This window comes from Geotrypetes seraphini, chromosome 9, assembly GCF_902459505.1.
Source record: "Geotrypetes seraphini chromosome 9, aGeoSer1.1, whole genome shotgun sequence".
NCBI lineage: Eukaryota > Metazoa > Chordata > Amphibia > Gymnophiona > Dermophiidae > Geotrypetes > Geotrypetes seraphini.
The window spans coordinates 79,884,840-79,898,071 of record NC_047092.1 but is presented as its reverse complement, the minus strand read 5'-3'; the positions used below and the strand labels follow the sequence as shown (position 1 = coordinate 79,898,071).

Below are 13,232 nucleotides of genomic sequence, written 5' to 3'. Positions count from 1 at the left end.
ATTTATATCTGCTGTCTGTTTTACACTATAGTTGTCTATTTTTCTATAGTTGTTACTGAGATGACATTGCATATTTTAAAGTCATATGCCTTGACCTCTTTGAAAAAAATATATATATAAATGATAATTAACATTTTCTGTGCATACAGTGTGCTTTGTGGTTTTTTAAAAAAAATTTGTGGTTACAATTATTTATTAAGATTATATTGTGTGTTTATGAAAAATGGATGTTAGAAATTGCATTACAATTAGTACTGTTATGGGGATGGGGTCAGGGGCGGAGCCTGGCGGGTCTGGGGCAGAGCCTGGCGGGTCTGGGGCGGAGCCTGGGGTGCTCGGTTGATATTTGTTAGACTTAGTGGATACTTGGCTTGAAGTTGAGAAACACTGTTCTAGAATCTTAAATTTATCTGTCTTAAAATGCAAGCTTCTTATGAAGGCTCTATTTTATTAACATTATATGAACAATAACCTGCTTTAAAGTACAATGGAACCTTGGTTTGCGAACATAATTGTTCCAGAAGCATGCTCATAATCCAAAGCAAATTTTCCCATAGGCAATAAAGGAAACTCGGATGATTCGTTGCAAAAAAAAGCTTACCCTCCCCTGCAAACTTTCAGTATCTACTACAGTACCCCCCAACCCCAATACAGTACCTCAGATTTCTGCATCTAATCCACTCGTATAGGAGAACACAGCATCAGCTGTTGGCCCCAACCGAACAGCTTTCCCTCCTCCCTCTGTGCACTATTGCTCAAGAAAGCCTTCCTGTACCTTCAGCCCGCCTCTTTCTCTCCTCTCTAAGCACAAACCAGCCCCCTCACTGCCCCTCACTCGGAAGACCTGTTTTGAAATTTCGAGTTTATGCCCAGCAGTGTCTACGAGGAGCTATCAAGACTCAAGGTGAACAAAGCTATGGGACCGGACAATCGACACCCCAGGGTGCTCAGGGAGTTGAGTGATGTCCTGGCGGAACCGTTATCCATGCTCTTCAAACTTTCCCTAAGTACAGGAAGAGTCCCGCAGGGATGCAGGACGGAGGCTGAGAATTATAGACCGGTGAGTCTCACATTGATAGTGAGTAAACTTATGGAAACACTAATCAAACGCCAATTGGATACGATCCTGAACGAGGAGAATCTATGAGATCCCCATCAACATGGTTTTATGAAAGGAAGGTCCTGCCAATCAAATCTGATCAGCTTCTTTGACTGGGTAACAAGAAAGCTGGATATAGGGGAGTCCCTGGATGTCGTGTACTTGGACTTCAGCAAAACGTTTGATAGCGTCCCACACCGCAGGTTATTGAGCAAGATGGGTTCGATGGGACTGGGTGAAACATTAACCGCATGGGTTAGGGACTGGCTTAGAGGTAGACTTCAGAGGGTAGTGGTAAACAGTACCCTCTCCGAAACAACGGAGGTGATAAGCGGAGTGCCGCAGGGCTCGGTCTTGGGCCCGATCCTATTTAACATCTTCATAAGAGACTTGGCTGAGGGGCTTCGAGGTAAAATTACATTATTCGCCGATGATGGCAAACTATGCAACACAGTAGGCAACCGCACAACAGATGAAAGCACAGTGCCCGACAAAAGCTTAATGCCCGACAGTATGACGCAGGATCTACTCCTGCTGGAGCATTGGTCAAAGAATTGGCAACTAAGTTTCAATGCCAAAAAATGCAAGGTCCGGCAAAAATCCATGCAAGACTTACACCCTAAATGGGTGAGATCCTAGCTAGGACTGTAGGAGAACGTGACTTGGGGGTGATCATTAGCGAAGACATGAAGAATGCCAATCAAGTGGAAAAAGCTTCATCCAGGGCTAGACAAATCATGGGCTGTATCCGTAGAAGTTTCGTCAGCCGTAAGCCCGAGGTCATAATGCCATCTGGAATACTGTGTACAATTCTAGAGGCCGCATTATCAAAAAGATGTGCGGAGAGTTGAATCGGTTCAGCGAATGGCCACCAGGAGTTGGTTGGTTGTAAACAGTGGGAGGGGAGCCCGGAATCGCGGCTGGCATGCTGCAGCTGAAGGCAGCCCAACAGCCCTGCTGCCAGCTGAGGCTGATAGTGTGGAGATGCTCTTTACAACCTGACCCTGCAGGCCCGCATGAAGGAGCACTTCGTGTTCTGGGTGCGTACTACTCTATGACGCCAGCTTCCCACCCTTCTTGTCCGGTGCTGGTGTCTGCTGGAGGTAAGGATTTGGGGGTGGGCCGAGGGGGAAGAGAAGCCAGTTCCCAGGGTGGACACGCTCACTTATTGAGTCACCGCTCGGTTTGCGAGTTAAAGTTTGCTTGTCTTGCAAAACACTTGCAAACCAAGGTTTGACTGTACTTCACTTTTACTTTTCCATAAAATCTACTGTTAATAAAGTAACCATTTGTTATTTTTATATTCATGTCTAACTTTTACAGAAAGGAAAAACTGTGGCATTTGAGTTTGTATGACCTATGATTTGAATATTCATTTATATCAGATTTTTAGTATTGCATGAAGTAGTAATATTAGTGCAGATTGTTTTAAATATTGTATCATTTTTATTTCTGTTGTTTGTATTATTGTTACTGTAAGCTTATAAACTCTCCAGAAGTATAAGAATTTCATTTATTAGATAAATATCCACCTATCTGTTTACAGGTAAAGGCAAATTCAGTAAAACAAGAATTTGAAAAGCAAGATGAACTGAAACGATCTGCTATGAGAGCAGTGGCAGCTCTTCTAACCATTCCAGAAGCAGAGAAAAGTCCACTTATGAGTGAATTTCAGTCACAGATTAGTTCTAACCCAGAGCTAGCGGCCATCTTTGAAAGCATCCAAAAAGATTCTTCATCTGCTAACTTGGAATCAATGGATACTACCTAAATGTTTTCTTCAAGCAAGGACCATTGACTCAAACATACAGTGCACTGAAAAAGGAGAGAATGAAAGTTATGCTTTGGGCTCCAAAATGTTCCATTTTTTAATTATCTTTAGGGGACAGTTGACTTTATTCCATTGTTGCATATATGGCGTTTTATTTTAGAAGCATATATTTCCATAATTCATTGGTTGTAAGACACTTGTATTATGGTGGATTCAACAAGTTTAGAATGTATGGTGTATGGAAATCAACCTTCATTCACCCTGTAATGTTTAGGATTAAAACTGTTAAATTTTGTGGCCATGAACATCCTTTCATTTTTATTCAATTTTCTTCCCACTGTTAAAACAAAAAATGGAGTTACTTTGGTTATGTTTTGGCTGCATAAATTGATTCTAGCTGGTGGATGAGAAATGTCTATTTAAGATGAATTATTTTGCAGAATGCAGAAGATTTGGTACAATTGAAAAATGCAAACAATTACCATTTTAATGGTATGGATTAGAAAATAAATATCCCTGTTGTTCACACTAATTTTGCATGAACAAGTTTTACAAATATGTATTGTCTGTAAATTAAAGTGATGTTTTTCATAATGCACACAAACACAATTGTAACAGTGTAATTTTCAGAAATTAGCTTTTACATGGGAAATAATTTGTGCATTAGGCAACAGGGTTAAATATTTAATCAGTTCTACTTACATACTGGTATATTTGACAAATCATTTACCCCAAACATTTTCACTGTTAATAATGAACTGAATTATTATTGTCTTGCTACCCATTTTGACTTAAAATATTGGCCCAATTCTTTACTCGATATCCTTGGCATATTGCCACTATCTCCACCCTCCCCCCCTTTTACAAAACCTTAGAGTAGGAATTCTATGAGCTTCGGAGCTGTTACCACCGGAACTGGTATTAAAAACACTAGTGCAGTTTTGTAAAAGGATGGGTATATGTTATGTCAAGCTTGCATTCTTTTTCTAAAATTATGGGAAGCACAGACAGGGCCTTTTTTATCAAGCTGTGCTAGAGTTTTTTTTTAGCATGAGCAAGCGCGGTAAATGCTCTGATGCCCATAGAATTCCTATGAGCGTCTGATTACTTACCTCGCTGGTCTGTGCTTAAAACCTCTAGTGCAGCTTGTTAAAAGGAGAGGGGTTACTGACAAATATAAAATCTTTGTTTTTTCTTTTAGGAACCATCTAGGATTAGATTTTTTTTTAACTAATAAGAATGTTAAATTTCAGTTGGTGCTGTAAAGATTTTCATGTTAAAATATCTGCCACTTTCTTTCAAACTCTGTAATATGTAGAGCTATTTCAGATTAACTTTTAAAAGTAGAAATAAATACAGTCTCCTTAATGTGTACAATATTTTATGTAATGGTAGACAGGTATACCAGAAGGCTGACATACACATTTTAGGAAAACTTAACAATTTTAGCAAGTGAAATTAATGTTATGCATTTGGTGACTATTCATCATTTTTATCCTTGAAATTATGTATTAAGCAATATTTTACTGTGTATATTTTCTCTATTCAGCATCTTAACTTTATTCTATAGTTGAGAAGAAGTTGAAATTGTGGTCATTAATATACAATGGGTTTGAGCTGATGCACAATTTCTAAGTGCTGATACAAGGGCTTGGAATGCTCTTATTCTAAGGATTTGGATTTCTCCATATTTTAATATCACAGAAATGTAATTAGGATCTTTTCCAATTTAAAGGTGTATCATTATGATGCTGTGTAGTATACATTATCAAAATATAAATATTTTTGGGTGCTGAAGTATCTCGGTAGCATGTTTTACATTAAATCACATTAAGGTTCTGTGAGTGAAATTTCCATTAAGAATATTTTGTAGATCTAACTATGAGAAATTGCAATATCTGAGTTTTTTTATAAACCAGATCCAGAATATATAATATATTGTCTTTTTTGTTTTTGTCAGCTTCTACTGTGTCAGTTTATAGTCAGTAAATGACCCAAATAAAACATGAGATAAATCAGTTAATATATCAAATCCAACTAATATCCAGAAAAAGAGGTGAAGAAAAGGAGGGGTTAGTGACAAATATAAAACCCAGACAATAAGTATCACTCTGTCTTTAATGGGACAATGAATATAATTGGTCCAGAAAAACCTTCTTACCTCCAATATCTAGCTACGATATCGAGGTCACTTTAAATAAAGGTGACAACCGTGAATAAGCTGCATCTTTAAACAGATTAAAAAGATTTATATGTATAGAGCAACAATATCTAAAAAAACACAACCCCTGAAGAAGCTTTTAAAGTGAAATAGCAGAGCTTCCGTTGCGAGTTAGTTAAGTGTTTTCTTCTTTAAAAGATTTATTCATGTTGCTTGTTGATAAAAAGCAAATGCAAATGGGACATTACTGATTTTTCACATTTTGGTATATAAAATGAGATAGTGACATAAATATAGGGTGATACTTAAGTCTGGGTGTTTGAGGTCCTTTTCCTCACCTGTTTTTCTAAATATCAGTTGGATTTGATATGTTAACAGATTTGGCTCATGTTTTATTTTGGTCTTTCATTGTGTTGAGCATGAATCTGTCTCCAATATGTTGTTGTGAATAGTTTAGTCAGTCACATCATAAAACCCTCAGCATCTCACAGTTTCTGTACTAGCATAGAACAGATAACCACAGCTGCAGTAGACACTTATTTGGAATAAACTAGCTCATAGTTCTCTAAAATCTGAAACTTAAGTTTCCACTAGAGACTACTTTATCCTAACTTGACAGTTGGTTGCATTTAATTTTGAGCATGACGTTTCACTTCTTAAAGCATATGTTTCTGTGTTGGTCTAGGTATGCTATATATGACAGCTTAAATTTTGTCCAGTTATACACCTTAGTAACATACAGTATATATTTCTTCTTTGATGACATATTGATACTGTCAGCACTAAGTTGAGAGTTCAGCACTGACTTAGTATCTTCCTTGAATTTAATGCAGCTGCTTTTGAATTGTCCTCAAATTCTGTAAATGGTATGGTATACCCATACAAAATATATTCATCTCTCTGTTAGTCCAAATCGTGTTGGGATACAAATTGAGTCTGATTCACAAACTCGGAATGGGTGAAGTATTTTAACAAATCAGGCCATCTGTCTTAGGCTTGTACCTTTATAGCTTTTAATTAATTTAATCTTCAACCAAGCAATTTTGTTTGAAAAGATAGAAGCAAAGAACTAATGTGAAATATCTGCAATGTGCTAAATTTTCATTTGGTTTCAATTCTTGTAATTCAACATGAGGCTACGATAAGGTCATGAATTTAAGGTTTTTATAAAATATGTACTATAACAGTTATTATGATGCATTTTATTTGATCAATAATAACTTATTCAAAGATAGTGATATATATAAGTTAAAACTGCAGAGGTCCTGACTTAAGTTTTTTGAAGGGACGAGGATGTTATCTTCAACTCTATAGTACAATATTAAAAGAATTAAATTCATTTAAATGAAACCTGTAAATTTAATTCAATAGCCTCGTTATGCAATTTTTTTCAAAGGAATCCGATGAAGTAGGCCATGTGAATGGTCAAGATTCTATATCAATTTTAATTCACCACAGAAAACAGCAGAGTTCATAAAAGTGCAAATTCAATCAATAGATCTCTCGACACACTTGTGTTTTGGCAGGTCTGCCATCATCAGGAGACAGAGTAAATCTCAATGCAAAGATGAAATGAGAGAGTGCATTTTGGTCAACAAAGCTGAGTTGAGAAAAAGTATAAGTGTTACCTGCTGCTGTGTCTTTTTCAATGGATCATTTGTTCTCCACAGACAAACAGGGAACTGTAGATACAATGGATGGTGTCATCATTCCAACAACATCATAGTGCTAGAACTCTCCCCCAGCTTGAGAGGATTTTTGGTTTGTCCTGAGCATGTACAGGCCTTCCTATGCTTGATCAGGTCTTCCTTCCATCAGTCTGTTTTTTTCCACATTTCTCAATGGATGCAGCTCCTCCCCCGCTCTCTCAAATCATAAAAAATAAAAAAAAACTACAGCTACTGGGAAAAGAAAAGGGGATGGGTTTTACCGTAATATACTGGCTTTCTGTGGTTACAAGCAAAGCATTTTGCATATTATATACAAGGATTTATTTTGTATCTGAGACAATGGAGGGTTAAATGACTTACTCAGACTGTAGTTGGACTTGAACCTCATTCTCATGATTCTTGGGTTGCTGCACTAACCATTGGGCTACTCCTCTAGAAACGAAAGGACAGATTCCTTTCAGCCCTCTTCCGTACAACTTGACCCAGAGTTGCACAAAGAAAGAAGACAAAGTAATTCAATAATAAAATATAGGAAGTCACATAAGGCTTGTTTCCACAGGGCCAACAAAAGCCTCTCATCCCAATTGATCCTAGCACCATTGGGGAAGTGCCTGGTCACTCAGCCCCTTGTTAAACCAGCTGCAGACTCCAGATTGGTAGCAGTGACTAATAAAGCAAATACAAAAGCACAATAGCAAGTGGGAGATATTTCTGGTGCATAAACTGATTTCAGTGCATACCGCAACGGGATATCAGATATGACCTACGAGTATTAGCACTCTTCGGTTTATATTTATGTCATTTATTCATTCATCCCTGCGTAGTGCATATTATTATGTTTATATATAATGCTTTTTGTTAGTAATTTTTCTTGTTCTTTTATACTAAATAAGTGAATTAAATAATTTAAATAGTTTAAATGAACTTAGCTTTATAGAAAACATGCTTCAACTTTTAGAGTGAAGCTCCCCGGTGCCAACGCGTTTCGCACATCTTTATCAAGGCTGGGGATCTGAAAAATGAAACAGGCAAACATGCACTGATTAGATTAACTTATCTCTATAATTCAAACATAACCCATCGTATTTAACATACCTCAAAGGTTCACACACACTACTTGTCAAGCCAGCGGCATTCAGAAAAGAACCCGCGGCTAGCTCACCTCCCATTAAATACACCCCCTCCCAGACGTCATATCCTGCAAGCATAAACAAAAACCGGCAAGCTAAAAAAGCCGGCTAAAAGAGAGCAAAGGAACAAACAGAAGAAGAGCAGGATCAGGAACATTAAATGTCAACCTGAGCCAGCCATTCAGATGTTTCATTGAGCCCATCAGAAGCCATTGAGTTTAAAATAAACATCCATCTGAATTCTTTTAAATTAAGATTCCTATCAAAATTACCTCCCTCCCACCCAACAGAAATACTGTCAAGAACTCTCCATTTTAAATCACTTAAAGTGTGACCACATAGCTGCCAGTGACGAACCAAGGGGGAAGCCTCATTGTGAGTATGCACTCGTGATTTGTGCTCAGTCAAGCACAAATGTCCTAATCGCTCTCTTAGTTCTACCTATGTATAACTAGGGCAAGGGCACTGTATAAGGTAGATGAAATGGTCTGAGTCACAATTAGTTTGAGTTCTAGATCGGTAGATGACCCCAGTAGACGGATGAGCCCACGATTCACCAGCCACGGTGTACGCACACCACTGACAACGGCCACAAGGGAGGTGACATCCTACCGATCTTGAACCAATATCCTTAAGTTTGTTATGATTAACTATTTCTCCTATATTTTTCTTCCTTTTATATGAAAAAATGGGGCGCTCCTCCAAGGTAGGGTTGGCTAATCTAACTATGTGCCAGTATTTCATGATTATCTGAGCAGTAGTGTGGGCAAGAGGGGAGTACTGCTGGACAAAGGCAATCCCTTCAGTGGAGTCAAGATCTTTTTTCTTTTCCTGAAGGAGCCAATCGCGATGGGCATATTTGGCTCGAGTATATTCTCTCTTTATAACCTCCCGGGGTAAAATCGTTTTTTCATTGTTTTGGCTTGGATCCGGAATTCATCCATAGAGTGACATATTCGGCGTAGTCATAAGAACTGACTAGTAGGAAGGCTCCTTCTGAGACCTATAGGATGAAAACTATGGTAACAAAGAAAACTGTTCCTGTCTGTGGGTTTTCTGTATAAAGTAGTCAAAAGTCTACCTTGCTCCTTAAATATCTTAATATCCAAAAAGGAGATTTCTTGAATGGCTATGGTAGCAGTGAACTGGATATTGACGTCCTGTTGATTTAATTCCTGAATGAATTGATGTAAATTATCCATCGTAGAGGACCATATACAGAATATATCGTCCAGATAACGTTTCCAAATGACAACATACTGGAACAGAGGGATTTGATAAATCTTGTCTTCTTCCAAAGTTGCCATGAACAGAGTAGCCAACGAAGGGGCCAATGATGCTCCCATGGCTATCCCATGATGTTGCAAATAAAAATCTTTGTGGAAACGAAAATAGCTACGAGTTAGTATGAAAGTAGCCATTTCCATCAGTACCTCCGTTGATAACTGGGGACGGATCGTCTGTCGAGAAAATATAGTCTGAAGTAATGGTAAAGCTTGATCCACAGGAATCATAGTATATAAAGCTGTGACGTCAAGTGTCACCAACAGCCAATGATCTTGAATCTCCTGCATATCAGAGAGGAGCCTCAGCATATGTGTGGTGTCTTTAATAAAGGATTTCACAGAAGAAAGTTCCTTTTGAAGAAAAATGTCGAGGAACTTAGATAACGGTTCCAATGGTGAATTTTTCATAGAGACGATCGGGCGTCCGGGAGGGTTGTTAACATCTTTGTGAATTTTCGGAAGAAAGTATATAAATGGAGTGACATACCAATTTGGGTTCAAAAAGTTAGCCTCTTTTAAAGTAAGCATTTTAGACTTAAAGGCTTTAGATATCAACAGAGAAATCGTGTTTTTTAGCTCCAATACAGGATCTTCATTTAATTGGAGTAGAAGTCAGTGTTATCCAATTGACGATGAGCCTCCTGGATATATTTTTCTCTCGGGAGGATTACAATACCCCCTCCTTTATCCGCTCGAGTAATGATAAGAGAGGTATCGTATTGAAGTTCTTGCAATGCTAACCATTGTTCATGAGGCAGATTGAATCTAATAGAAGACTGGTAATGATTAGATTCCATTTCTTCTACCTCTGCCAACACCAGATCTCGAAAGGTTATCAAGTGGGGTTGAAGAGGAGCAGAGGGGCACCAGCCAGAACGATTTGCAATGAGGGTGCCATCATTTTTCGATACATGATCCAGAAAAAACATTTTTACATGTAATTTACGTAGCAGACTGTATATAGATAAGCGGGTTTCAAATGCATCATAGTGTGTAGTAGGAACAAACCCCAGACCCAAGGATAATACTGCTTCTTGAGCGGGGGATAGATCTTGAACTAATAGATTTATTATGGGAGATTGTGTCGTGCTTGGGATCGGGTCTGCGGACCCGGACCGTAGCCTTGAGGCTGTTGTTGCTGATGTTGCTGAAACTGTTGTTGCTGAAACCCCACTCTTCCGAGCCCTCGATTTTTTTGTCTGCCTCGTTGGTAAAATCCCCCCTGGGTATGTTGTCCAGTGGCCGAAGCATATGCACGACTGCCACTATGATTGCTAGATGAACTGGAGTCAGAGGACAGATGATCTTCGTCAAATGGTTGTTTTTGAATATTAATATTCCCTTTGAATAACCATAGATAATACCTGGTTATTTAAGTAGTCTCGTTCGTCCCTTCTATATTTCTTAACTTTGGTCTGTCTAATAAAATCTCTATATCCCTCCATTTTTTGGTTGTGATCACTTTCAACAGCCGCATAATTCCCTTCATTACCACATGTTTGTTTTATAGCAGACTTTAGCTCCTCAATGTTCTGCTTCAGTTCTTGTTCAAGCACCGTAATTTGTTCAATGATGAGGAGCATAAGGTCCATACTACATTTGTTTAAAATGGCACACCATTTATCTTTAAACATTTGGTTTTGAGCAAATAATGTGGGGCCTTTCTGAATACAAAGACCCCTTGGGATCATGGCTGAAGCAACGTATTGAGCTAACTTATTAGCATGCAGCTCTGCTCTAATCAGTTTTTTTGTTGGTTCTCCAAATCAAACCAAGACGACGAGCCCATTGCAGCAGCTCCCCCTTCAATCAAAATCGGTCTATTGATTAATTCAGTCCGTCTTTCATCCGAAAAACTAAACAAGTCGATTGAGCCATCCTTGTCACTCTTTAATATATATATGAATATATGTATATAAATACAAAAGCACAATAGCAAGTGGGAGATATCTCTGGTGCATAAACTGATTTCAATGCATACCGCAACGGGATATCAGATATGACCTACGAGTATTAGCACTCTTCAGTTTATATTTATGTCATTTCCTCATTCATCCCTGCGTAGTGCATATTATTATGTTTATATATAATGCTTTTTTTAGTAATTTTTCTTGTTCTTTTATACTAAATAAGTGAATTAAATAATTTAAATAGTTTAAATGAACTTAGCTTTATAGAAAACATGCTTCAACTTTTAGAGTGAAGCTCCCTGGTGCCAACGCGTTTCGCACATCTTTATCAAGGCTGGGGATCTGAAAAACGAAACAGGCAAACATGCACTGATTAGATTAACTTATCTCTATAATTCAAACATAACCCATCATATTTAACATACCTCAAAGGTTCTTTTCTGAATGCCGCTGGCTTGACAAGTAGTGTGTGTGAACCTTTGAGGTATGTTAAATATGATGGGTTATGTTTGAATTATAGAGATAAGTTAATCTAATCATAATAATATGCACTACGCAGGGATGAATGAAGAAATGACATAAATATAAACCGAAGAGTGCTAATACTCATAGGTCATATCTGATATCCCGTTGCGGTATGCACTGAAATCAGTTTATGCACCAGAGATATCTCCCACTTGCTATTGTGCTTTTGTATTTATATACATATATTCATATATATATTAAAGAGTGACGAGGATGGCTCAATCGACTGTTAATAAAGCAAATGGCATGCACATCCTAGACTGCTATTGAACTCCAGCACAGAACAGGGTATAACTCGATTGCCAGAATGAAAATGAGGCACAGCCATGAGGTGAGCAGCTTGTGTAACTGCTAATGGTAGCAACCTGCCAAGCTTCACAGTGACTGCTCAGATTCAGGTTGACTGCAGGATGGTCCCAAAAAAACAGGTAGGACAGCAGAGTTTGCTAGGTCCCAAAGGAAAGAAATTGTAGAAACTGTGAAAAGTGCATAAAATCTTAAGAAAGTTTATTTGGTTAATAAAGTATAAACCGAATATGACTGTATTTTGCCTTGCAAGATCTACAACAGGGGCACAAACTTATGTAAAAACATAGGGCCAGGTTCTGTAATTGGTGCCTAAAGTTAGGTGCCTATTGCAAGTCAGACACACTTTGGCACCCATTACAGACTCGCACTTAGCGGCACCTAACTTAAAACTTAGGCGCCAGTAATCTAGGCCAGAGTTTTAAAGGCCTACATTATAGGCGCCTAAGTCTTTCTCAACCCCTAAACATGCCTACTTTGCACCTGTCTTTTGTAGAATTGCACCTAAAAATATTGCCTATCCCAATTTTTACAAGCTCATAATTGAAGCCAATTTACTGATTAAGTTAGGCAACTATCTTTAGGTACCTCTTATAAAATGTTCCCCATAATAAAAAGTAAATAGTAAATCAACTAATTGAAACTCGTAAAACAAGTATATAAAAGTAAAATAAAATAGATCATAGTTCTATATGCATAAAACAAAACAAGCCTATATAGTGGCGCTAGAAAAAGTTCAAAAATGAGTGCCTAAGATGGTAAAGGGGATGGAACTCTTTGTATGAAGAAAGACTATAAATGTTAGGGCTCCTCAGCTTGGAAAAGAGAAGACTGAGGGGAGATATGATTGAAGTCTACAAAATCCTGAGTGGAGTTGAACAGGTACAAGTGGATTGATTTTTCACTCCGTCAACAATTACAAAGACTAGGGGACACTCGAAGTTACAGGGAAATACTTTTAAAACCAATTGGAGGAAAAAAAATTTCACTCAGAGAATAGTTAAGCTCTGGAACGCATTGCCAGAGGATGTGGTAAGAGTAGATAGCGTAACTGGTTTTAAGAAAGGTTTGGACAAGTTCCTGGAGGAAAAGTCCATAGTCTGTTATTGAGAAAGACACGAGGGAAGCCACTGCTTGCCATTTATTGGTAGCATGGAATATTGCTTGGGTTTTGGGCAGGTACTAGCTACAGCACCATTGGGGACCTGGCCATCATTGGGAACCTGGATTGGCCACCGTGAGAACGGGCTACTGGGCATGATGGACCATTGGTCTGACCCAGTAAGGCTATTCTTATGTTCTTAAGAAAATCAAATAGTTCTACATACCAAATAAATAAATCATAAGGTTAAAATTAGAATACATAAAAACTAT

General features: G+C 38.1%; 1 protein-coding gene across 2 annotated transcripts in view; it reads left to right on the top strand.

The window, feature by feature from the left end:
• Window positions 1-3,474, top strand: part of CAND1 (cullin associated and neddylation dissociated 1) — a 447,264-nt gene extending 443,790 nt beyond the window's left edge. For both annotated transcript variants that reach the window (XM_033958594.1, XM_033958595.1), the window contains exon 15: window positions 2,646-3,474. In XM_033958594.1, the coding sequence (XP_033814485.1) occupies window positions 2,646-2,870 (225 nt within the window). In that variant the 3' untranslated portion in view covers window positions 2,871-3,474. The remainder of the gene's footprint in view (window positions 1-2,645) is intronic.
• Window positions 3,475-13,232: the final 9,758 nt, after the last annotated feature.